The 24205-nt window shown below is 50.4% G+C and overlaps 1 protein-coding gene across 1 annotated transcript; it reads right to left on the minus strand.

The window, feature by feature from the left end:
• Positions 1-1085: 1085 nt before the first annotated feature.
• ROPN1L (rhophilin associated tail protein 1 like) lies at positions 1086-20151 on the minus strand. The gene is made up of 6 exons (XM_055554655.1): positions 20131-20151; positions 19641-19814; positions 13036-13159; positions 11701-11862; positions 3615-3790; positions 1086-1235 (listed from the first exon to the last, which is right to left on the minus strand). Exons 2-6 carry the CDS (start codon positions 19769-19771, stop codon positions 1172-1174), a joined length of 657 nt encoding a protein of 218 aa, XP_055410630.1. The 5' UTR covers positions 19772-19814; positions 20131-20151; the 3' UTR covers positions 1086-1171.
• Between the last annotated feature and the right edge of the window lie 4054 nt (positions 20152-24205).

A 24205-nucleotide genomic window follows, 5' to 3' on the forward strand; every position in this document is an offset into this window, starting at 1 on the left:
CAGCACGAGATGCTCCTCCCAGGGAGCCTAGGTGATGGCCAGCGAGCAGAGGGCCTCTGCCTTCCTGTGCTCAGGAGTTTTGAAAGAAGAGGTACAGCTGATCTTACCCTGCCCCTCCCCCTGCCTACTCTGCAGCCTCCAAACAGATTGCTTTCCTCGGGTCATTTCTCTGCTATGAATGAGTTGCAGTTGAGGTTCTTAGGAGAACGCGGAGCAGAACGATCACTAAATGTTGTTGTTGTTCAGCCGCTAAGTCGTGTCTGACTCTTTGCCACCCCATGGACTGCAGCACTCCAGGCTTCCCTGTCCTTCACTATCTCCTGGAGCTTGCTCAAACACATGTCCATTGAGTCAGTGATGCCATCTCATCCTCTCACCCTCTGTCACCCCCTTCTTCCCCTGCCATCAATCTTTCCCAGCATCAGTGAAGTGAAAGTTGCTCAGTCCTGTCTGACTCTTTGCGACCCCATGGACTTTACAGTCCATGGAATTCTCCAGGCCAGAATACTGGAGTGGGTAGCCTTTCCCTTTTCCAGGGGATCTTCCCAATCCAGGGATTGAGCCAGGGGTCTCTCACATTGCAGGCAGATTCTTTACCAACTGAGCTATTAGGGAAGCCCTTCCCAGCATCAGGGTCTTCTCCAGTGAGTTGGCTCTTCATATCAGGTGGCCAAAGTATTGGAGCTTCAGCGTCAGCATCAGTCCTTCCAGTGACTATTCAGAGTCAATTTCCTTTAGGATTGACCAGTTGGGTCTCCATGCAATCCAAGGGACTCTGAAGAGTCTTCTCCAACACCACAGTTCAAAAGCATCAATTCTTTGGCGTTCAGTCTTCTTTGTGGTCCGACTCTCACATCTGTACATGACTACTAGAAAAACCATAGCTTTGACTATATGGATCTTTGTCAGCAAAGTGATGTCTCTACTTTTGAATATGCTGTATAGGTCAGTCATAGCTTTCCTTCTAAGGAGGAAACATCTTTTAATCACTAAATAGGGCCCCATGATGCATTGGTCACATTCCATTACAAGAAAAATTCACACTACATACGTATGTGGTTAATGACATGTTGTATTTTGTGTCAAGGTTTTGAAAGGCACTATTTTGACATTAAAATGTGTTCTTCTCTGTATTAATGGCCTGTCTTCTGAGTTTTCTCTTCAAGGTTTTCTAAATTTTCCTCTTTAGAACGAAGAAATCTGAAAGACCTATCATACCATTCTTTCTAGCAGCTCTAAATGGGAAACAGACAAAGACACCCATTAGTAATCTCTTACTGTTTCTATGCAATATAGCATAATTTAGCTTTACCTTAAAAATTGACTGTGGTCTCAAATCAGTAATTATTACCTCTAAAAATAAAGGAGTCTGTCTTCTTACATTGAAAAAATGCATATATATTTCTAGGTGAAAAAAATTAGTACTAGGTTTAAAATTTTTTCTTTATTGACAACTCAAATTTAGTCACTAGTATAATAAGAGGATCTTTCTAGTATTTTAAAAGTTGATCCAGTAGAGCTCAAAGGTGTGTCTTAAGTCTATGAAACTTTGGCACTGACAACATCTTTTGACTTTTCTCCTTATCTACAGATAGTTTTATTTCTTAAAAGATGTGAACGTTAGTAAATTTCTACAAGCATCTTAGATGTAAAAATACTGAACTGGAACAATGTTCATTTCCATGTCAGCGGGAACATAAGAACTGCCTTGAGGGCTCATATTTAAAAGTAATAGGAACACAAGTTAGTGGTTCCGAAATATACTTTTCCATAAAAAGGGACCACTTCTTATGGGCCCAGGGGAATGACACCTTAGGAAGAGCCTCCCATTTGGAGCCACCTGGCAATAGAGAGTGGACGTCTCCCTGAACACCTGCCCTCCTGGGTGCAGGGACCTCCCACCTCAGGAGCCCAAACTCTGCTTAGGCAGAATTCGGTTACTGTCTTTGTAATTGTAAACACCGGGTTATAAACTCCCACCTTGCAGCCTGCAGTTTAATGCCCTTTACCTATACTTTCAGGCTGGGCAAACATGCATTTCTGGTGGGACCATTTTAAGCCTGACGGGTGCACCATACATCCCCGAGGGGAGGTCCAGTAGGCACTTGACATTGGAGTTGGGAGCTGGGGGCCAACGCCAGATAGAACCCACGGGCAACTTGAGCCTGGAGGAGCCCAGACACCCGGGATGGAGGGCCTGTCCCAGGGAGGGAGGCACAGGAGGAGTCCAGTCAGTATGGGAGCGGGCAAGGGGAAGCCCCCCGGGGCCTGGTTGGAAGGGAAATCCCCAATGGGAGTGGACTGGAAAATGAAAATGGGTGAGGTGACAGGAACAGTGTCCCCGGAGGAGAGAGGGACGGAGGGCTGGCAGCTTCCAGGAGGAGGGAGAGGTTTTCAAGTTGGTGGATAAAGCGGGAAGAAAACGGGGACCACAAGGGTCTGGGGCTCAGCTGGTGGCTGGCGCGGGGAGGGGGACTTCAGAGGGAGGCGAGCTATCCCGCCACCGGCCTTCTTAAGCACAGGGTGTCAAATGGTTTAAAAACCAGGGTGCGTTCAAAAGGAAGAGTTCGTTTCTCAACAATGAAACACAGAAATGGGTCCCTGCAGGTGGGGAGAGTCCTGACTCCCTGCGTGAGTGAGGAGCGACCCCGTTCGCCCCTTCCCGTGGACAGAGAGGCGGGGGAACGGGGTGGTGGGGGATAGGGAATGCGATTCTGAAGGACGGAGGACCAGGAAGGGGTTTCAAGAGCTCCAGCTGAGGGCTGCGGCGGGGCCAGGGTCCCCTTAGGGACCGAGGGGAGGGGCCAGCTCCGGAGCACCCCAGGGGGGTTGGGGGGGGCAGGGGGAGGGGACGAGAGCCTGGGAGGTGGGGACGGGCCTGCCGGGTGCGGGATCCCGGGGGCCGGGCAGCGCGACTGACACGGTCAGTGTCACCATCAGCGGCTCCGTCGCCCTGCCGTCTTGTGATCTATCACCACCACACACGCGCGCGCGCACCGCCACTACGTCCCGGCACGGCACGCGTGGCTCTCCGCAAACCTCTCCTGTGGCTCCAGGTGGAGGGTGTGGGGGCTCGGGGGGCTGTGGGCAGCGGCGCCTGGGGGCCTGGGGAGCGGCCCCGCTGTCCGAAGGCCCGCGAGCACCACCTTTCCGACCCGCAGAGGGGCGGAGCCGATACCTGGGGGCGGAGCCGACACCCGGGTGCAGAGCCGACACCTGGGTGGGGCTCCTCCCTCGCGGGGCAGAAGCCCCTGCAGGCAGCACTGGGGGAAGGTGGGGGGCGGGGTGCACGGGGTCGCTCCCCACTGCTCCTCACCCACGCGGGGAGTCTGGACTCCCTCCACTTACGGGGACCCATTTCCGTGTTGCATTGTCGAGAAACAAACTCTCCCTTTTGAACGCGCCCTGGTGTTAAACCATCAGACATCCCGTGCTTAAGAAGGCCCCGGCGGGATGTGAAGTCTGCGCGCTGAGCGGTGCCCCCGCCCGGCCTCCTCACACCACCAAGCCACACCTGACACCTCGGGGCTGGGGGGCTCGGCGTGTGCTCCTTCCCTTCCGTCAAAGGCCCGATAGGTCGTCTGAGAGCCGAGAACCCCGGCGCGCGCACTTACGCGTTCTCCTTCAGCGAGGAGAGGTAGGCCTCGGTGTCCGACTCAGGGATGTCCGAGTCGAGCCCCGACAGGTAGCGGTAGACGTAGGAGAAGGTCCCGAAAGGGATGCGCGCGGGCCCGCCCTCGGGATCCGTGGTCAGGATCTCGCAGAGGTGCTTCATCGCAGTGTTCAGTGACTGGAGACGGCAGAGAGCAGGCGGGGAAACGGTTACCGCTGCGATGCGCTAAGACGGACAGCAAAGACAGCCGCCCACAGACACCTGGGTACAGCTACAGAAGTTCTCCCCCAAGTATGTTGTCGGCGGTCTAAATTAAGAACTACCGGGAATTTACAATCGCCACAAGAAAGAAAAAGAAAAGGGTTGATCAGGATGTAATTGGCCTGAAAAAGAGTTTGATTTCCATATTCTCTCTCATGTTAAACAGGAATGACTCTTAGACAAGAGGAAGCCTCGATCTTATTGACGAGGGACAAGGCAACTTGCACACCAGTCCCTCTGGCCCCACAACATACCTCGAGACAGAGCAAACTCTCCCCAACTGGGCCACCCGTGGTGAGGGGGTGGGACTGGCAGGGCCCTGAGCAGGCTGGGGGCAGTGTCGAACCTGGGTCGGTAACCCCCTCAACACCACCATCCACCGGCATCCTTGACTTTCAGCCAGAACTCCTCCCTGCAAAACGTGGCACGAGCTTCCAGAACATTCCAGAGCATGCTGACCCTCCCCCATTCGACCCCTTCTAGTCACCAGGGCATGAGGGTGAGGGTCAGGGGAGCCCTGGCCCATGTCAAACACGCCCACATCAAACACGTCTGTCTAGTCATGGCTATGGTTTTTCCAGTAGTCATGTATGAATGTGAGAGTTGGACTATAAACAAAGCTGAATGCCGAAGAATTGATGCTTTTGAACTGTGGTGCTGGAAGAAGACTCTTGAGAGTCCCCTGGACTGCCAGGAAATCCAACCAGTCCATCCTAAAGGAGATCAGTCCTGAATATTCATTGGAAGGACTGATGCTGAAGCTGAAACTCCAATACTTTGGCCACCTGATGTGAAGAACTGACTCATTTGGAAAAGACCCTGATGCTGGGAAAGACTGAAGGTGGGAGGAGCAGGGGATGACAGAGTATGAGATGGTTAGATGGCATCACTGACTTGATGGATATTAGTTTGAGCAAGCTCCAGGAGTTGATGATGGACAGGGAGGCCTGGCGTGCTGCAGTCCATGGGGTCGCAAAGAGTCAGACACGACTGAGCAACTGAACTGAAGGCTTAAATCCCCAGCAGTTTTGCAAGATGGTAGGAAATCAGCCTCTGTGGGCATGTCTTTGCTGTGTTCGAGGCCCTTGTCCTGCCCTCAGGGAGCTGACACGGAGGGCTGCCACGGCGATGGTGGGGCCTACAGAGCGCAGACTCGAGCCTCTGGGACAGACCAGAGCCCTCCAGGGCAGCTCCTGAGGGAATGAAACGTGGGCTATGCTCACGAGGAAGAGAGAGCCAGGAAAACCCGGGTGGCCAGCTGCTGAGGACAGTCCCCCAAGGTGGGGGCAAGGCAGCAGGTGGAAGGGAGGTTACAGGTAGACCGAATGGATCAGAGCAGCAGCCATGTGGAAGCGAGTCCTGCGGCTCAGGGACACGAAGAGGGCAGGGGCCAGGCCTTAAACACAGTCATTATCCGGCCACACCCAGCCACCTGGCTCCTCTGAGGCGCCAGTCGGGTGGCAGCAGAGGTCTGGTTCTCACCCAGAGGCTCGACTATTGGGAGACCCACTGCCAGCCTCCCAAGGGGGTGGGCAGAATTCACTTCCTGAGGCTGTAAGACTGCGAGGTGGACCGGCCTCTGGCCAGCTGCTGGCCGGAGCCCCCCTGAGCTCTGACGGGCTGCTGAAACAGGCCCTGATACAGGGCCTCCCTGAGGTCCTCTCACTACACACCAGCTTCGTCAACCGCCAGGGGCTGGATCAGGGTCTCACAGTGAGCATCAGAGAGAAACCAGCGGTGCTTTCCACAGCGGGAGGAGCAAGGCAGGGGCACCGAAATGTGCCCAGAAAGTGCTAACGGCCTGGCATCGTCACACAGCAGGAACCCCGAGAGATGGACCGGTCATCTCACTCACTCCTCATGGTGACCGTGCAAGATGGGGTCAAGGAGGCCGAGAGGCCGGGTCACTCGCCCAGGTGAGCCAGCTGGGACGGGAATCCAGCAGTCGGCATCCTGAGCCCAGCCCTGACCAGCACATCCCACCTCTGGGCTGGCTCGGGGAGCAAGTGGCAGGGGGTGACACACACCGGCCAGGGGTGAGCCTGGACCACGGGCGCACACTGCCCCCCGCCCCCGCCAGCTGCTGGGACTCGGGGTGTCTGCAAACCACCACCGTCCACCCCCACCCCGACCGACGGCCCCCACTGAGACGGGATGCTGGGGCTGAGCGGACAACCCCACAGTCCTGACGTTCGCCCAGCTCTGGGGGCGAGGGGATGCTCTAGTTAGAAACAATGGTGGCGTTCATTTATTCATTTCTGCAGGGATCACCGCACGCACCATCTCCCTGAAAGACCATCCCCAGAGAGGACTGGGTGAACAGAGAGTTGTGTATTTTACAGGTTCCCTGCTTGAAATGTCTCAGAGACTAGTCGCTCTGTTAGATCCTGCTGTTTGAGCCCACACACCGGATGACAGTCATCGAGGCGGGGCGGGGGCCTACAGCAGAGCTGAGGGGTGGAGGAAGCTGGCAAGGAGCCAGAGCAGACGCTGTTCTTCATGACTGCTGCTCCAGCGCTTCCGAGGAAGAGGTATTTTAGGGGGAAAAGAAAAATGCATCCAAACACGCTGGCCTCACTTCCCCCGCAAAGATGCGATGACATTACCAGTGCTAACATTTCCGACGCAAAGACTCACAGCAGTTTTTATGTCCACAAGGACTCATTAGGCAACGTGCTTGGCTTGGGAACTCTGTTCCCTACAATAGCTCTCTCACCCTAAGGGTCGTGGGTCCTAAGGCTACTTGCTTGCCAGCTACAAGGACCCATCTCCTGGGCAGCGGCCCCACTAACCCGCTGCTCGTTATTCTCTGGCTGGTGGTTGGTCCAGGAGGTGGCGGCTGCAGTGTTGCCAGCCCAGCGTGCACGCCTGAAAGTGTCAGTTGCTCAGTCGTGTCCGACTCTTTGTGACCCCGGGGACCATAGCCCTCCAGGCTTCTCTGTCCATGAGATTCTCCAGGCAAGGATATTGGAGTGAGCTGCCAGTTCCCTCCTCCAGAGGATCTTCCCGACCCAGGGATCAAACCTGCGTCTCTAACATCTTCTGCGTTGGCAGGTGGATTCTTTACCCTCTGAGCCACCAGGGAAGCCCATGCATGCCGAAGCCTCATCTCAGATGCAAGTGGAGACACAGAAGAGACCTGGCCTCCCAAGCACATGCAGCGCTGGTCCTGTGGGTCCCTCCAGTCTCTGCGTTGCAGCTGCTCTCCTGACGACACCTCGATCCACCTCATCGCCCCCACTGGGTCCCTTTTAGCTGCAGGGAATGAACAGTATGGACCACACTCTGCCTGACCTTTTGAACAGTCAGGACACGGTGGGGGGCACTCGCTCCCGCCCTGCGGCCAGAGCTCCGGGGGGACACCCGACTCAATGTCGGGCAGCAGCACTGACCCCCAAGTCTCATTTTTAAAGAAGCGCCCCCCACCCCGTTTCACTTCCTTTCCTCACAAGCTTCCTCATTTACAGCGCGGGCCTGGGGCTCGTGGCTGGTGCCACGTTCTCGGATGTGAGTGAAGCCAGTGCCTCGGGCTGGAGGGACAGAGGGGCCAGCACGCCCAGCAACTGCTGACCCCACCACCCCCGGCCCCACAGAGCGGACGCTCAGCCGGGGTGCGGTGGGCAGGGGCAGCTGTCTCCTAGCTGGGAGGCAGTTGGTACCTGAGCCTGCGGCCTGAGGCTCACAGGTGAGCATCTCCGGATGGGCTCCGGAGGCCCTGCTGGGAACCTGAACCAGGGGAGAGCACAGCCTGGAGGGGACCAGATGGGTGCTCAGAGACACCAGAGCCCACGGGCGGCCCGCAGCTGGGCGGGACGGGGGTCTGAGGCCTCCAGGGTGAATGCTGTTGGCAGGCTGGCACACAGTGTTTTAGGGAGTGGATCACCTTAGGACAGGGCTTTCCTGGGGGCTCAGACAGTAAAGCATCTGCCTGCAACATGGGAGACCCGGGTTCAATCCCTGGGTTGGAAAGATCCCCTGGAGAAGCACTCCAGAAGTCTCACCAGGAGAATTCCATGGATGGAGGAGCCTGGTGGGCTACAGTCCATGGGGTCGCAAAGAGTCAGACATGACTGAGCAACTTCACTTTCTTTCTTCTTTTCACTTTAAGGGTATAAAATGGTACCAAAGGGAAGGCCGAGGAATTGTCACTCTCTGGGGCGTGTCCCAACTGATGGGCAGCACACTGCCTGGGCTACAGAGTCATCACAGGGGTCCCTCCACCCACCGTGTTCACCAGGAGCGGCGGCTCCGGAGCCTGTGGTCTGAGTTCAAATCCCACCCCGCCGCCTCCCCCTGCCCTCCGCTCCACTCAGCCCTCCAGCCCACGGGTTCCGATATCAGGGTTTTCCTCAGAGGGCTGCTTGGAGGATTAAAGAGAAAACAGACAAGGGCTCCAAACATTCCCACACCTGGTGAGAACACTGGAGACGATGGCCATCCATAAGCAGTACGTCCAGATGACACACGTATATTTTCAGCTGTACACACGGAGGGACACTCCCATGAATGAGGAAGTTCAAAAGCTTTTCAAAGATGAACCAGAGTTGGGGGAGTAGTTTGCCATTGCACTTTTCTCAGTCCTATGTGGGGCAGCTGGGAAGGTGGATTTGGTCCACAACTGTTTTGCTATTGTTGTTCAGTCTCTCAGTTGTGTCTGACTCTTTGTGACCCCATGGACTGCAGGACACTAGGCCTCCCTGTCCATCATCTCCCAGAGCCTACTCAAACTCATGTCTATCAGATCGGTGATGCCATCCAACCATCTCATTCTCTGTTGCCCCCATCTCCTGTCTTCAATCCTTCCCAGCATCAGAGTCTTTTCCAGTGAGTCAGTTCTTTACATCAGATGGCCAAGTATTGGAGTTTCAGCTTCAGCATCAGTCCTTCCAACGAATATTCAGGACTGATTTCCTTTAGGATGGACTTCTTTGGTCTCCTTGCTGTCCAAGGGACTCTTAAGAGTCTTTTCCAACACCGCAAGTTTGAAAGTTTGAAAGTTTGAAAGTTTGAAAGCATCAATTCTCAGTCTTCCTTATGGTCCACTTTCAACTTTTTCATATTATAAAAAAGATCTCCATACTTAAAAAAAACAGATGAAAAATGTTCATCCACCTCTTAGGACATTGATGGGACAGCAGACGCGTAAGCTGAAGGTCACAACGCAGACTTGTTGTCATCTCACCCAGCGATCATGCACCTTGGGAGACAGGCCCTCTGCCCACGGCCGAGGTTCCTGGGGCAGAGCCCCCTGATGCTCTTGCTCCCATGCCCTGCCCCCAGTTGCATCTGAAGCTTGCACTCGAGAACCAGAGCAGCACTTGGGCCTCAGAGGATATACCAGATGTCTCCCGTGGGGTGTTGAGATCCCCCGGCACTCAGAGCAAAGCCCACACCAAGCTGCAATCGACAGACATCCATGGAAGGAATGAGACATATGGCTTGGAAATCTCAGAGAAGGTTCCAGTCTTTGCAGAGGACTCAACCCACCCAACTAGGGAGACTCCAAAGAGATCCTGAAAAGCCACAAGCCAAGAGACACCGCAGGTGGAGCAGCCGGAGTTGCTGCCTCACAGCGAGGCAGAGTGACCAGATTCCAGCTTCATGGCAGTCCTGCATGCGCAGAAGTGGACCGCAGTGATCCACGAGGAATTCCTCCTTCTCATCCCGCTTCAGTTCTTCACTGGCTCCTTTCTGAACGTTTCCTTCTTCTAAGCATAAAGACAAGGGCTAAGGTGCCAATCTGCCTGAAGAGCCATCTCCCGGAAATCACAGCGCCAGGCTTTTGGGACGTCTCCAAGCTGTCCCACCAACACAGGCATCGGTGGGTCAACAGAGCACATGTCCCCTTGGGGCTGGCCCATCACGGCCCCCGTGGAACCACAGCTAGCCCTGCCCTGGGTTTTTTTTGGGGGGGAAGGCCAGGACGGAGAGGGCACCCCAGGCTCTGAACTCTGCCTGGCAGAGGAGCAGGGGACTTTTGCACCTGAACCCCCTCCCCAGGGTCGGCTTCCCGCAGAGAAATAGGAGAGAGTCAACGGCCCACAGCAAAGACTCAGGGCCCAGGCGGCTTAGTCAGGGGCCAGTGCCGGACCCCCACGGGCTGACGGGCTGAGCGACACGTTAAGGGAAGAAGAGAGAAGCGAGTGTGCTCTTTCCCTGTCACTTGCCCAGACTTCAGTCCGGAAGGGAAGCTCCATCCTTAACAAATGTCTCCATCTAGCGTCACGCCTCACACACGGCTAAGAGGCCTCCTCTTGCAAAACATGAGCTGGTCTGGTTTGAAATCTACCGCCCGATTCTCCTGATTTGGGAGAGAACACTTACAAAGATGGATTCCCCCAAAGATGAAATATTCTGATTTCCCATCTTTATAAAAATCTAAGCCTCATAAACCAAGTTTAGAGGAATAAACCATCAAATCAAATATTAGGTATTCATTTTGTGTTATTAAAATCTCCCTTTCCCGGAGCTCCGGATGAACAAAGCCACATAAAATTCCCTCCAGTAACTAAATGCATCTTTGTCCTTCTCAGTGACACCCTGCTGTGATTCTCCTCAGTGGCCTCAGAGCCCAGAGACAGGTGGCAACTGGGTCTGGGTTGTCCAGCCCAGGGCTGGCGGGAAACACCACCTGTGGGCATGGACACCACAAAAGGGAGCAGCCAGCCTGACTCCTGACTTTTCTGGGGTTTCCAAGTTTCTCACTGGGGCCATGAACAGAGTGGTAAAGTGCACAATATTCGCAGAGCAGGCACTACACAGCAGAGGGGGGTGAATGAACCATAGTGTCTATAGCCAGGCAGATGAAAAAAGAGAAATCGAATTTGGAATCAAAGAAAAGTTCCAGAAGATGAGTGACAACATAAAGCTAAAACCAGCTAAAATTAAATCGAGAATCTCTTGGGGGTCCATATGCGCTCAACGGGAAGCAGGAGCTCAGGGCAGCCAAGACTTGACAAGGAGGGCAGTGCAGGGATAGGATGGAAGATTAGCTGCAGGCACTTAGCTGTCAGTGGTCCTGTGAGGTAGTGTCAGACGAAGTACTTCTAAAGAGTTAAAATGGAATCAAGGAGGCTTGTGCGGGGACCCAAGATGAGGGTGCCCCGTGAAGCAAGGACTAAGGAGTAGCCAGGTATGTGCTCTGGGGTCCAAAGACTGAAGGGACGGGGTTGCATGCCTGGTCTCGGCGGTAAAGGGAGCTGGCTCTCTTCTCAGTGCTTTTCTTCACACACTGAAAGTGGACTTGACCCCTGTGTCTCACATGGCGACTCAAATTCTAGAGCTGAAGACAGGCTCTAGATTTCCAGCCCTTCCCCACCAAACCCACTGCCCTTCTCAGTTCACAGACTGGAGGCATGTCTGTGTCTTCGGTCCTAAACCCATATGGGTTATACTTCTTAACATCAGCAAGATATTTGCTTTAAGTAACTAATAATAGATTTTAACTAAAATAGAAGATAATTTTATTCCTTTTTGCACAGGAGGGAAACCTATCAATTTGTCAAATGATGTATAGTTTAATAAAAGTCATTGATGCATTCTCTTCTAAACACTAAACACATTTTCACAGTATCTACATGTTTTATCTACTGTTAACATCTTTTACGTTGAGGCACTCATAAGTATTTAACTTCTGTAAGTTAAATAACTACAAGCCTAAAATATAATAAGCATCTGAAAAAAATTGCCTAAGACAAAATGACTAAAGTCATGAGAGTTACTAATGTGATTGAGAGTGTTCTTACAGTTACTGAAACACCTAAATTATTTGGATGGCAGGCCCATGATCACTCAGAATTATTAATAGACTATTTGTAGGTACGTACCCCACCAAGCATGCTGCATCCAAGTGCTAAAAATTTTATCCACTCGATTTTGTCTTCGCAAGGATCCAGCTGCAGGAGAGCTCTGAATTTTTCTACAGGCAGGCACAAATTTTTCCATTTCTGCTCAAGATCTGCTAAGTCCACATATTCCTTGTGGCTACACTATTTGGAAAACACAGCATGACATAACCGATGTTGAGTTGAGGACCCAAGAAATCACATAATGCTTGCGAAGACTTAGAGTACCTATCCCCGTTCAAAGATGAACTCTGAATTCACTACACCGTTAGCCCACCGCTAGGGGAGGGGAGGGGGGTTGGGTTGTGTGTGTGCCGTGGGAGCGGGGGTACATGAGCAGGGAAGCGGAGGGCGGGGTGGTACTGGGAACTAGAGACTGGCAACAAGTTACCTCTTGAGAGAAAAAAGGACTGTGAAGCGAACATGGCATAATGTTACGACTTAATGAAATGAGCACACGGACGTGAGGAGACTGATTGTCTACTGTCTGTCTGCAACACTTCACAACACAAATAAACTTCAACAGACCAAATGAAATCCAACTCTGCATCATGCTGACAGTTAAACGGGAGAAATTTTAACCCAGAAAATAAATGTATTCCTTCTACTATTTTAAGACAACTTGATGAAAAATAGGTGACTTCTGTGATCTGCTAGCAGTATTCTGCGTGGAAGAGCTTTGAGCAATTTTCTCGTGTCTTTCCCCAGACTACCTCTCCCTTTCTGTGGTTATTCGCTTTCCCTTAAGCGAGAAAGCCATGGGAGAATCCCATGTGTAGACGTCAGCACCCTGGTCAGGAACACATAATGGGGACAAGCCACTTTAAAACTCAGGGCTCTACCACTGATCTCAGTTTTGGCAATACGGCCGGATCATTCAGATAAAACACACTTTCTACGAACTCTGCAAGTGAGCTGGTGGGTCTCGAGGGCTTTCAGGAGGGCTGGAAACCAGATACCCCTTCAGATGAAGAAGGTGGCAGCTTATCATGTTTAGCATAGTTTTTATAAACTCATATTTCAAAAAGGATCTTGCAAGCCCCATGTCTGAAATCCCATATTTTCAAACCTTTCTTTTTGGTCCAACAGCCTCTTGCATCTTAATGCAAGTACTTAAAAAAAAGAAAGTGTATGTCTATATAATTGTAAACAGTGATCTTGGGTTCTTTAAACCAGAGGAAGGTCACTGAATTCAAGAGTCCCTCCTTGAGTAAACTTCAAAGGTTCCCTGCAGGGGACACAGGGCTGTGGATAGATGACCATGGAGGTCTTGCAGCTTTATCTCAAGCTCAGCTGACTGATCAGAGACTCTGATACCTGCTTATGCAAAACTTTAAGGAGTCCTTGAGTCAGGCCTGTGTCTGTTTTCTGAGTGGCCATGGGCATTTCAATTCTGTCCTTCACAGGCAGTGGATCTCCTCTTGACAAAGCTGAAAAATACCTGAAACAACAACAGACATCTCTGAAGCTTCATCGACACATGCTGTTGTTGTTCAATCGCTCAGTCGTGTCCGACTCTTTGCAACCACATGAACTGTAGCCCTCCAGGCTCCTCTGTCCGTGGGATTCTCCAGGCAAGAATACTGGGGTGGATTGCCACTTCCTTCTCCAGCGGATCTTCCCAACCCAGGGATTGAACCCACATCTCCTGCACTGACAGGCGGATTCATCGACACACAAGCAGCCCTCAAATTCAGGCACTTTCATCACCGACCCCAGAGGGAGGCCGTGACGAGGGAGGACCGGGCAGGGACCCCTGGCCTGGGCTCCCCTCTTGGCTTCTCCACTCAGCTCTTGGACTTCACCTTCTCCTGTGCCTCAGTTTCCCTGTCTGCACAATAGGGACAATGGCAGCTCCAGACTCAGGGACCCCCCAGCTGGCACGCCTGGGGGTCTCCAATAACATGCGCTACTTTTATCAACCAAACACCCATCCAGCGCCAGAGACGCTGCCAGAGGAGGTGGAGGTCAGGGCCCCATATGAACTCAAGTGCAAGGTTGCGTGCAAGGTCATGCCACTTGGACAGTTGCAGACTTGGCCCTGCCGCTTTTTGAGGGGCAGGATTTCAAGCATCTCTGCCTATTCAGGTCTGAGAAACCCCCTGGAGCAGGGAAGTCACCTGATTGGCTTAGTCAGGTGCCGACATTCCCTACCCTTCACTTTTCCTGCTTGGTACTTTTTTTTCCCCTTAATTGTTCCTTTCTGGGACGTGGATATGGCTGCTAATCCTGGGAACAAGCAGGGCACGGAGAGAGTTTGGGGCAACAACTCAGGAAGGGGTGCACATCGAGTTTCTTGCGGGAGGGGGAGGGGTGCCACGTGGGGTCTCTGCAAAACTCTCCCCCTGGGGCACGTGTCAGTGGGGACCGGCTCCTGAAACAATGCCACTTGCTGCCCACATCACTCTCCCACCATCAAAGAAATGATATGCCCAGGAAAATAAAACACCAAACCATCCAGGGTCACAGGAATAATATAAAAGATACGAAAAACTGTGGTTACCCAAGGGGAAATGTGGAGAGAAGGGATAAACTGGGAGACTGACATACACCCACTACTACATAAAAATATACATAACAAGGACCTACTGTATAGCACAGGGACTCTACTCAGTATTCTCTAAGAACCTATAGGGGTAAAGGGTGCTTCCCAGGTAGCTCAGATGATAAAGAATCTGCCTGCAATGCAGAAGACCTGGATTCGATCCCTGGGTTGGGAAGATCCTCTGGAGAAGGGAATGGCTACCCACAACAGCATTCTTGCCTGGAAAATTCCATGGACAGAGAAACCTAGCAGGCTATATAGTCCATGGGTCACAAAGAATTGGACACAATTAAGCGACTAATCAGAGAAGGCAATGGCACCCCACTCCAGTACTCCTGCCTGGAAAATCCCATGGATGGAGGAGCCTGGTGGGCTGCAGTCCATGGGGTCGCGACTGAGCGACTTCACTTTCACTTTCCACTTTCATGCATTGGAGAAGGAAATGGCAACCCACTCCAGTGTTCTTGCCTGGAGAATCCCAGGGACAGCGGAGCCTGGTGGGCTGCCGTCTATGGGATTGCACAGAGTCAGACACAACCGAAGCAACTTAGCAGCAGCAGCAGCAGAGAGACTAATACAAACACATACCTACATATGGGTAAAGAATCTTAAAAAAAATGGATATATATAACTGAATCACTTTTCTATACACTCAAAACTAAAAAAGCACTGTAAATAAACTCTACTCCAATAAAAATTTTTAGATATGTGAATAATTAGAAACATCTCAGAACATGTAACAAAGTGTAGGTAAATAGACATTCAACAGACTGAAAGGAATTTTATATCTCACACCCTTTTCTCTCTCCACCCCTCAAATTCAATTTTGTTTTCATGCTTTTAGGACAAATACAGTCATATTTTGTTAACTTGATAGTTTGAGGGAAAGTTAAGAGGCAGGCAGCTGCGAGTTAGACAAATGTAGATCCGAAGACCTAAAGGGCCAGGCTGGGGGAAGGGTGCTTCATGTGACCATGTTAATCCTAATTGGGGTTTTCATCTATTGTCACCCTGCTTATTTAACTTATATGCAGAGTACATCATGAAAAATGCTGGGCTGGATGAAGCACAAGCTGGAATCAAGACTGTAGCGAGAAATATCAATAGCCTCAGATATACAGATGACACCACCCTTATGGCAGAAAACGAAGAAGAACTAAAGAGCCTCTTGATGAAAGCGAAAAAAGAGTGAAAAAGTTGGCTTAAAACTCAACATTCAAAAAACTAAGATCATGGCATCTGGTCCTGTTACTTCATGACAAATAGATGGGGAAACAATGGAAATAGTGACAGACTCCATTTTGGGGGGCTCCAAAATCACTGTGGATGGTGACTGCAGCCAAGAAATTAAAAGACACTTGCTCCTTGGAAGAAAAGCTATGACCAACCTAGACAGCATATTAAAAATCATCAGTTTGCTGACAAAGGTCTGTATAGTCAAAGCTACGGGTTTTCCAATGGTCATGTACGGATGAGAGAGTTGGACCATAAAGAAGGCTGAGTGCCAAAGAATTGATGCTTTTGAATTGTGGTTCTGGAGAAGACTCTTGAGAGTCCTTGGACTGTAAGGAGATCCAACAAGTCCATCCTAAAGGAGATCAGTCCTGGGTATTCATTGGAAGGACTGATGCTGAAGCGGAAACACCAATACTTTGGCCACCTGATGCAAAGAGCTGACTCATTTGAAAATACCCTGATGCTGGGAAAGATTGAAGGCAGGAGGAGAAGCGGGCGACAGAGCATGAGATGGTTAGATGGCATCACTGACTTGATAGACATGAGTTTGAGCAAGCTCTGGGAATTAGTGATGGATACGGAGGCCTAGCGTGCTGCAGTCCATGGGGTCGCAAAGATTCAGGCACGACTGAGTGACTGAACAACAACAACCCAGACTATTCCTCATCAGCCATCAGAGCAGGCCCCAGGCTCGGGGCAGCCTCTAGAGCAGTGCCCCCTCCCCAAGAAGGCACGGGCAGTGCCTGGAGGCCCCGTTGGTTTTCACAGCTGGGGCTGACTGGTATTACTGGCACCTGGTGGGTGCAGGCAAACAGGCTGCTAAGGACGTACAGTGCACAGGACAGCCTCACACTCCCCCAGGGAGCTTTTGGTGATGGCAGCGAAGAAATTAAAAGATGCTTGCTCCTTGGAAGAAAAGCTATGACCAACCTAGACAGTGTATTAAAAAGCATCATTTTGCTGACAAAGGTTTGTATAGTCAAAGCGTCATCAGAGCCAGGGTGGTGGAGGCCTGCTTGAGTGGCCAGGCCAATTTATGTCACATGCACAGAAGGTGCACGTGAGCAAAAGCCTTTAGGGCTCAATGACATAATAAGGTGCAGCCAATGGGCTGCGGAGTCACAGCAGAGGCTGGGAGCCAGGCTGGCCCACCTTTGCCTCCTGACAACCTCGTCTGACAAGAACCCTCCCGTGAGTGCCTGCTAGAGCCTTCCGCAGCAGTCACTTCCATGAGCATCCTGGCTCCCTGCTTGGTTTCTCGTTGTCTTTCCTTCCTATCGTGGTCCTTGTGTCAGAGGCTATTTCCTCTCCTGCCTTGTCTTAACCCCAATTGCTACAAAATCCTTCAAAGACCACTGTACGTTCTCCTGAACAATATCTCTGCCTAACACATTCTGTTCTGAGTGAGCAGAGACACGTGAACAATGCCTGCTTTTTCTCCTCAACTCCAAAATTGTTCTTAAAAACGAAATTAGTGGCATGGAACATTCAGAAGGTTCTTGATTAAGCCTTTTCAATTAAAGTGAAGCTTAAAAGCGCTGCCTCTAAAGTGTTACCAAATATAACATTCCAAGAAGAAAAAAAAAAGATTAAATCTTGGAAGGTTTGGTAAAGTATGAATAAACTCTTTTGAAACAGCTATATCTTTTATTCAGGCTTGAATAATGGTTAAAACTGGAGAAGGCAATGGCACCTCACTCCAGTACTTTTGCCTGGAAAATCCCATGGACAGAGGAGCCTGGTAGGCTGCAGTCCATGGGGTCGCTAGATTCGGACACGACTGAGCAACTTCACTTTTACTTTTCACTTTCATGTATTAGAGAAGGAAATGGCAACCCACTCCAGTGTTCTTGCCTTGAGAATCCCAGGGACGGGGGAGCCTGGTGGGCTGCCGTCTATGGGGTCACACAGAGTCGGACACGACTGAAGCGACTTAGCAGCAGCAGTAGCAGTAATAGTTAAAACCAGAGTCCACAGACTTCCCTGGTGGCCCAAGGGATGGGAATCTGCCTGCCGATGCAGGAGACACGGGTTCAGTTCTGGGTCCGGGAAGATCCCACATGGCACAGAGCAACTAAGCCCATGCACCACAACTACTGAGCCCATACTCTACAGCCCAAGAGCCGCAACTACTGAGCCCAAATGCTGCAGCTACTGAAGCCTGTGCGCCCTAGCGTCTGTGCTCTGCAACGAGAGGCCACCACAGTGAGAAGCCTGAGCACAGCAACTAGAGAGTAACCTCAGCTCTCCACAACCAGGGAAAGCCAGTGTACAGCAACAAAGACTCAGCATAACTAAAAAGAAAAAAACAGATAAAATGAATTATTAAAAAACAACCCCAGAGACCACGATTTTGGGCAAGAACCTTGAGAGAGTCTTTCAGAAGCATTTGTCAGAGGTAAAGTACTGGTTAACCAGCAGCTTCGTCTGGTAGGTGCAGTGAGGCTAAAAAGATACCCTGGCCCTGATCCCGGAAGCTGCAGATCTTATTTTACATGGCAACAGGGAGTTTGCAAATACATGCTCAAAGTTTCTCATGTATTTGAGAGAGGATTTTGAGCTGGGAACACCATCCAGGACTATCTGGATGGTTCCTAAATGCAATCACACGTGTTCCTAGAGGAGGGAGGCAGAGGTACATGTGAGAACGCCACAGTGCTGGCGATGGAGGAAGGACCCAGGAGCCCAACAACACAAGGAATGCAGCTCCAGAAGCTGGAAAAGGCAAGGGGAGGGGTCGGATTCTCCCTAGAGTCTCCAGAGAGAGCAAGTGAAGGTGAAAGGTGCTCAGTCGTGTCCGACTCTGTGACCCCATGGACTATACAGTCCATGGAATTCTCCAGGACAGAATACTGGAGTGGGTAACTCTTCCCTTCTCCAGGAGATCTTTCCGACAACCCAGGGATCGAACCCAGGTCTCCCACAGTGCAGGCGGATTCTTTAACAGCTGAGAGCAAAGCCCCGGCAATACCCTGAGTGAAGCCTGGTGAAACTGATTTTGGACTTTTGGCTTCCAGAACTGTGAGAACAGAGATGTTTGTTGTTTTAAGCCATCACATTTGGTGGTTATCTGTTACAGCCGTCCTAGTAATAATTCACTTTGGTCATACAATTTATAGAGAAATTCAGCAAAATTTGACACTCTCATTACTAAAAAAAAAAAAAATTAAGTTAAATTTCTACTGATTCTTGTGACCACAGATTTGAGTTTCTGAGTCTGAGTCTGTTTACTGCAAAAGGACAAAGAGCTTTCCTGTAAAAGCATCAGGATTTATTTTAATGATTCTAAAGTCTGCTGGGGCAAAGAATCCTCCTACCAATGTAGGGGACGCAAGAGACTTGGGTTTGCTCTCTGGGTAGAGATCTCTGCCTGGAGAAGAAACGGCAACCCACCCCAGTATTCTTCCTGGAAAATTCCACGGACAGAGGACCCTGGTGGGCTACAGTCCAGAGAGTCACAAAGAGTCGGACACAACTGAGCAGGGCTGAGTGCGCACACACACACACACACACACACACACACACACACACAAAAGGTCTGTTGACTTGTGACTTTAAAAGTATTGATAATCTGTTCCTGGAAATGGTTAGAATGTTTGCTGCAAGAAACTGTCAAGTCTCTTGTGCTGTGAACTACTACGGACAGTTTAACCTTACTGAATTCTTGGGATGTTTACTCTAACTGGAGCCAGTCCCTCTGGTTCCAACAAACTCAACAAGTACCTAATCCTGGAGGATTCTCTGATGACAAGAAACATAAGCGTAAGATTTCTGTTTGTAAAATCATTTCACAAGTAAAATAAAGGGACTGTGACAGTTTGACATTTATAACACAATGCAAAAACTTTTTACCCCGTGTTATTCGGTCTACCTGCATAAACACCACTCTCTAAGAATGCAGGTGTCACTACTTCCTAGATAAATGGGCATTGTGCAGTAATTTCTGGTCTCATGGTCAATAATGCATGATGTTTCCTAGACAGATTCCTGGCAGGTGTAGATGCCACCGATGCTAAGTTCTATCGGTACTCAGTCTGTGTCCTGAGGGTTGGACCACTGGTCCAGGTATGAGGGTTCACTAGGCACGATTGGACATGCCGACAAGCCGGCTCTTGCAGGTGCTGTCCCAAGGACGGCTTACCCCGCGGACCACTGGAGCACGTCGGCGGGCTGGGTGCGGATCGCAGCCTTGGTGAACTGCTTCAGGATGTCCGGCAGTTCGGGGGGGATGTGGATCTGCTGCGCGCAGAACATCGTGTCGGGAAGCGGCATCGCTCTCCGCAGACCAGAACCAAGCTGGAAGAACCAAGGTGTGCTGCCGGGGGAAAGGGGGAGAGGAAGGGCGAATCGGTCAGCCTGGGGCGCGCGGGAGACGCGCCTGCCAAGGGGCTCCGGGGCCGGGGTCCCAGGTCCCGAGTTTAGAGCCTGGCCGGGGCCGGTGGTCTGGGGGTGTGGGCGTGGTCCCGGATTCGGAATCAGGTCGGGGTCCCGGATTTAAATTGGGCCAGGCCAGGCCGTCCGTGTCTCCCTGGGTTTGGAGTGGGGCGAGGACGGGGGCGGGGGGTCTCGGGTTTGGAGGCGGGCCAAGGGTCCGGATTCCCGAGGCGCGGGCGGCGGAGAAGGGATCTTACCGCTTCTCCGCAGGCTCCTCTGAAAATGAGGGCCAACCGCCCTTCCTAATTGTCTCGCAGCGGTAACCAGGCAACCGAGACGCGCGCGTGGGCTCCGCCCCTCTGGCATCGCGCAGGCGCATACGCCTCGAGCCAAGATTGGCCGCGTGTGCTGGGCTGGCCTGGGGTGTCGGCGGAGCGATGTGCTTGCGCAGTCTGGCTTCGGCGCCCGGTTTGCATAAACGGGTAGTTTACAGATGCACGAGCGGAACATTTCAATTAAAATAAGAAGACGTTTGGATCGATTTCCCACTACCAACTGTGAGCGGCGAAATCGAAAAAGGCCCTCCTTTCCTTTGCACTGGCTCGGTGAAGCTTTGGAACGAGATGCCTCTTGGCCTCCGTGGAAGGAAGCCGTTGAGGTCCTGGGAGCTGACATGTTCCCGCGGCCCGAGCGGGAACCTGGCCCCTGCGCCCCGGGACACGCGTCCCTGGCCGTTTGTCCAGCACGTGTCTGACCTCCACGCCTTCGCACGCGCTGTTCCCGGTGGCCCGGACCCAGTCGGCACCCTCGGTAAACTCATTCTACAGATAACGGTTTAAAAGTCACTTTAGAGAGTGGCAGTTTCCAGCCGAAAGATTTTAACTTGTTTTCCTAAGTAAGATGGTGGGGTTGAGCCGATCGAATTGGGTCTGGGCGAAAATAAGTTACTTTTTTTTTTTTCCCGATACTATAGCTTTGGGGTCCCAGGGTAGGAGAAACTGTTCCATTCTGGTGGATGCTGACTAGGGTGGCATACAAGGTGTGAAGCCTAGTTTCCGGGTCTCCTGGCTGGCTGCTGCAAGGTGCCCTTAACACCCACACTAGAAAAAACAGGCCTGAGACCGACCTCTCCTTTCCCGCCTCCAGGCACGAAGCTGCTGGTGCTGCTGCTGCTAAGTCGCTTCAGTCGTGTCCGACTCTGTGTGACCCCATAGACGGAAGCCTACCAGGCTCCTCCGTCCATGGGATTTTCCAGGCAAGAGTACTGGAGTGGGGTGCCATTGCCTTCTCCGGGCACGAAGATGAAGAACTGCTAAATCAATAGACTGAACTATATCCAGGAGGGGCCACCGACAAGCCCTCCTTCCTTCCCTAGAGGCATCAGGCCCCAAACACAACTCCTCGACTGGGCAACTTAAAATGAAGCCTATCTGACAAGTGAAGACACACGATTCGAAATTCAGAGCACTTGCAAAACTGAAAATAGGCACTATTTAAGGTTATGGGAAAACAAGGAATTTCATACACTGAGAGAGCGAAGTGTTAATGGGGCAATGTGGCACTTTAAATATGTTTGATGATTAGCAGTCTTCTAGGAATTTATCCTACAGAAATACTAATAAAGTAATATGGACAAAAATGTTTACTGTAGCATGTAATAAAATGAGTTAACTCAGAAAACTTAAATCATAATCTTATTCACACAATGGAATACAATACAGCTATAAATTTTTCAATGGGACAGCTACTAATGTACTGAGATAAAAAGATGTTCAGTAATATGAAGTGAAAGAAGCACGCCACAGAGCTGCCCAGGGCTCATGCCACCTGACACAGGTGTTGATAAAAGTACCTATGGACACATGCTTACACAGAGTCTGGAACAAACACCAAACTACCGACAAGTGCTTGCCTCTGGAGGATGGTTTTCAGGTTTTATTTTAACCATATATACATTATTTTGATTCTGATCCATTCATTTACTTAACAATATTCACTAGATGCCCAATATGGCCCAGTCCTGAAATACAGTAAAAAAAAAAAAAAGTAAAATGAAAGTCGCTCAGTTGTGTCCCCATGGACTGTACCCCACCAGGCTCCTCTGTCCACGGGATTCTTCAGGCAAGAATACTGGAGTGGGTAGCCATTCCCTTCTCCAGGGGATCTTCCCAACCCAGGGATTGATTAATCTGGGACTAATCTACTGCATTATAGGCAGATTCTCTACCATCTGAGCCACCAGGGAAGCTGTGTAGTAATCCCCAAATAGTTTTGGGTTTTTTTTTTAATCTCTGGAGCTTATATTCAAGTGAGGAAAAACATGGCAAGTACAAATGAGATAAGTAACCTGTACAATATTACTAAAGATGAAAGAGAAAAAAACTGGAGACAGGAGTGCTCCAGTAGCTACAATTTTAGATGCGACTCCCTAAAACAGACATTTTAGTGTAGAAATGAGGTTGGGGAAAGCTTGGATATTAATGTATGGCCAACAGCAAGTGCAAAGGTCCTGTGGTCTGACCTGGAGAAGGGGAGGCTGCCTGGGGCTCGGTAAACACAACGGGTGGGGGTGAGGGTGTGAGCCTGTGAGAAGTTCTCTTCTGATTGCGTCTGTCTTCTAGCTGAAAGAGGAAAAAACATCAGCCAAAAGTCTGGAAGGAGGAGGAGGTGCTTTAAAGAAAGAGAATGTATGAAATGGTCCACTGGCGAGCATGTATGAACATACTAATCTTTAAAGCAGAACTGTAACTAACATGCAGCAAACTGCACCACTTGTTAAATCCTGACATGCCAAACCAGAACTCCTTCAAGACAGCAAACATCCACCACACACTCGCTTCCTCCCTGCCCCATTTTTCATGCACCTTTGAAACCCCTCAAATCCTTCCTTGCCAAACCCCACTCCCACTGATCTACTTACAGATTTCTGTAGGCTACATTTTCTAGAATTCTATATAAATGAAAGCATACATTTTTTGTCTTTCACTCAACATAAGCATTTTGAGGTGTATCTGCTGTATACACCGATAGTGAATTGCTTTTTGTTGCTGAGCAATATTCATTATATGAATAATCATTTATCCACTTACCTATTGATGGGCATGTGGGTTGTTGCCAGCTTTGGGTTATTACAAATAAAGCTACTATGAACATTCATGTAGAACTCTTCATACGGACTTTATCTTTTGGCAAATAACTAGGAGTGTTAAGTATATGTTTTAAGAACTGCGCAGCTATTTTCCAACGTGGTTGTACCATTTTACATTCCCTCCAGCAGAGTATGAGTTCCAGTTCCTCCACCTCATCAGGATGTGGGATGGTGTTTTTTAGTAATAGGTTAGGTATGTAGTGGTGTCTCACTGTGGCTTTAATTTGCACTGTTGTTGTTGAGTAGCTCAGTTATGTCTGACTTTTTGCAGACCCCACGGATTGCAGCATGCCAGGCTTCCCTGTCCTCCACTATCTCCCAGGGTTTGCTCATGTCCATTGAGTCCGTGATACTATCTAATCATACACTTTACTAATGGCTAATTCTGTTGAACATCTTCTCATGTGCTGACTTGTCATCTATGTAGCCTCTCTGCTGCTGCCAAGTCGCTTCAGTCGTGTCTGACTGTGTGTGACCCCACAGGCAGAAGCCTACCAGGCTCCCCCGTCCCTGGGATTCTTCAGGCAAGAACACTGGAGTGAGTTGCCATTTCCTTCTCCAATGCATGAAAGTGAAAAGTGAAAGTGAAGTTGCTCAGTCGTGTCTGACTCTTAGCGACCTCATGGACTGCAACCTACCAGGCTCCTCCATCCATGGGATTTTCCAGGCAAGAGTACTGATATAGACTCTCTAGTTAAGTATTAATTTTGCCCATTTTTAAAATACGCAAATAGATTTTACTGCTGAGTTGAGAGACTTTACTCCAAATGCACTTCATCAGAAATGTTTTGCAAATATTTTCTGCCACTCCATGACTTGTCTTCTTGTCCTCTAAACAGTGTATTTCAAAGAGCGGATAAAGCCCAATTCATCAAATTTTTCTTCCAGGGATTGTGCTTTTGGGGTTGTAACCAAAGGCTGAAGTTTCCCCTTTGTCTTCTAAAAGTTACAGTTTAGCGTTTTACATTTAGGACTGTAATCACTGTAAGTTACTTTTTGCAAATGTTGAGACATGGATCAATTTTTAATCTTGTATCTGGATGTCCAATTACTCTAGCACCATCTGTTCACTGTTGCACCTTCGTCAAAAACCAGACCACGTGTGTAGGTCTGTTTCTGGACTCATGTTCCATCACACATTGGATTTGTGCAGCTAGAAGAAGGGACTGATCATTTTAAGCAAA

Source organism: Bubalus kerabau, chromosome 18 (genome assembly GCF_029407905.1).
Source record: "Bubalus kerabau isolate K-KA32 ecotype Philippines breed swamp buffalo chromosome 18, PCC_UOA_SB_1v2, whole genome shotgun sequence".
In the NCBI taxonomy this organism is placed as follows: Eukaryota; Metazoa; Chordata; class Mammalia; order Artiodactyla; family Bovidae; genus Bubalus; species Bubalus kerabau.

Excerpts from the sequence above, each read along its gene's own strand:
- ROPN1L (XM_055554655.1), bottom strand. The coding sequence starts at position 19,771 with ATGCCGCTTCCCGACACGATGTTCTGCGCGCAGCAGATCCACATCCCC. Across the intron at positions 13,160-19,640 it reads GTGCTCCAGTGGTCCGCGGG|GTATTTTTCAGCTTTGTCAA; the intron begins GTAAGCCGTCCT and ends TTGTTGTTTCAG. Across the intron at positions 11,863-13,035 it reads TTAAAGTTTTGCATAAGCAG|TGTAGCCACAAGGAATATGT; the intron begins GTATCAGAGTCT and ends TTTTCCAAATAG.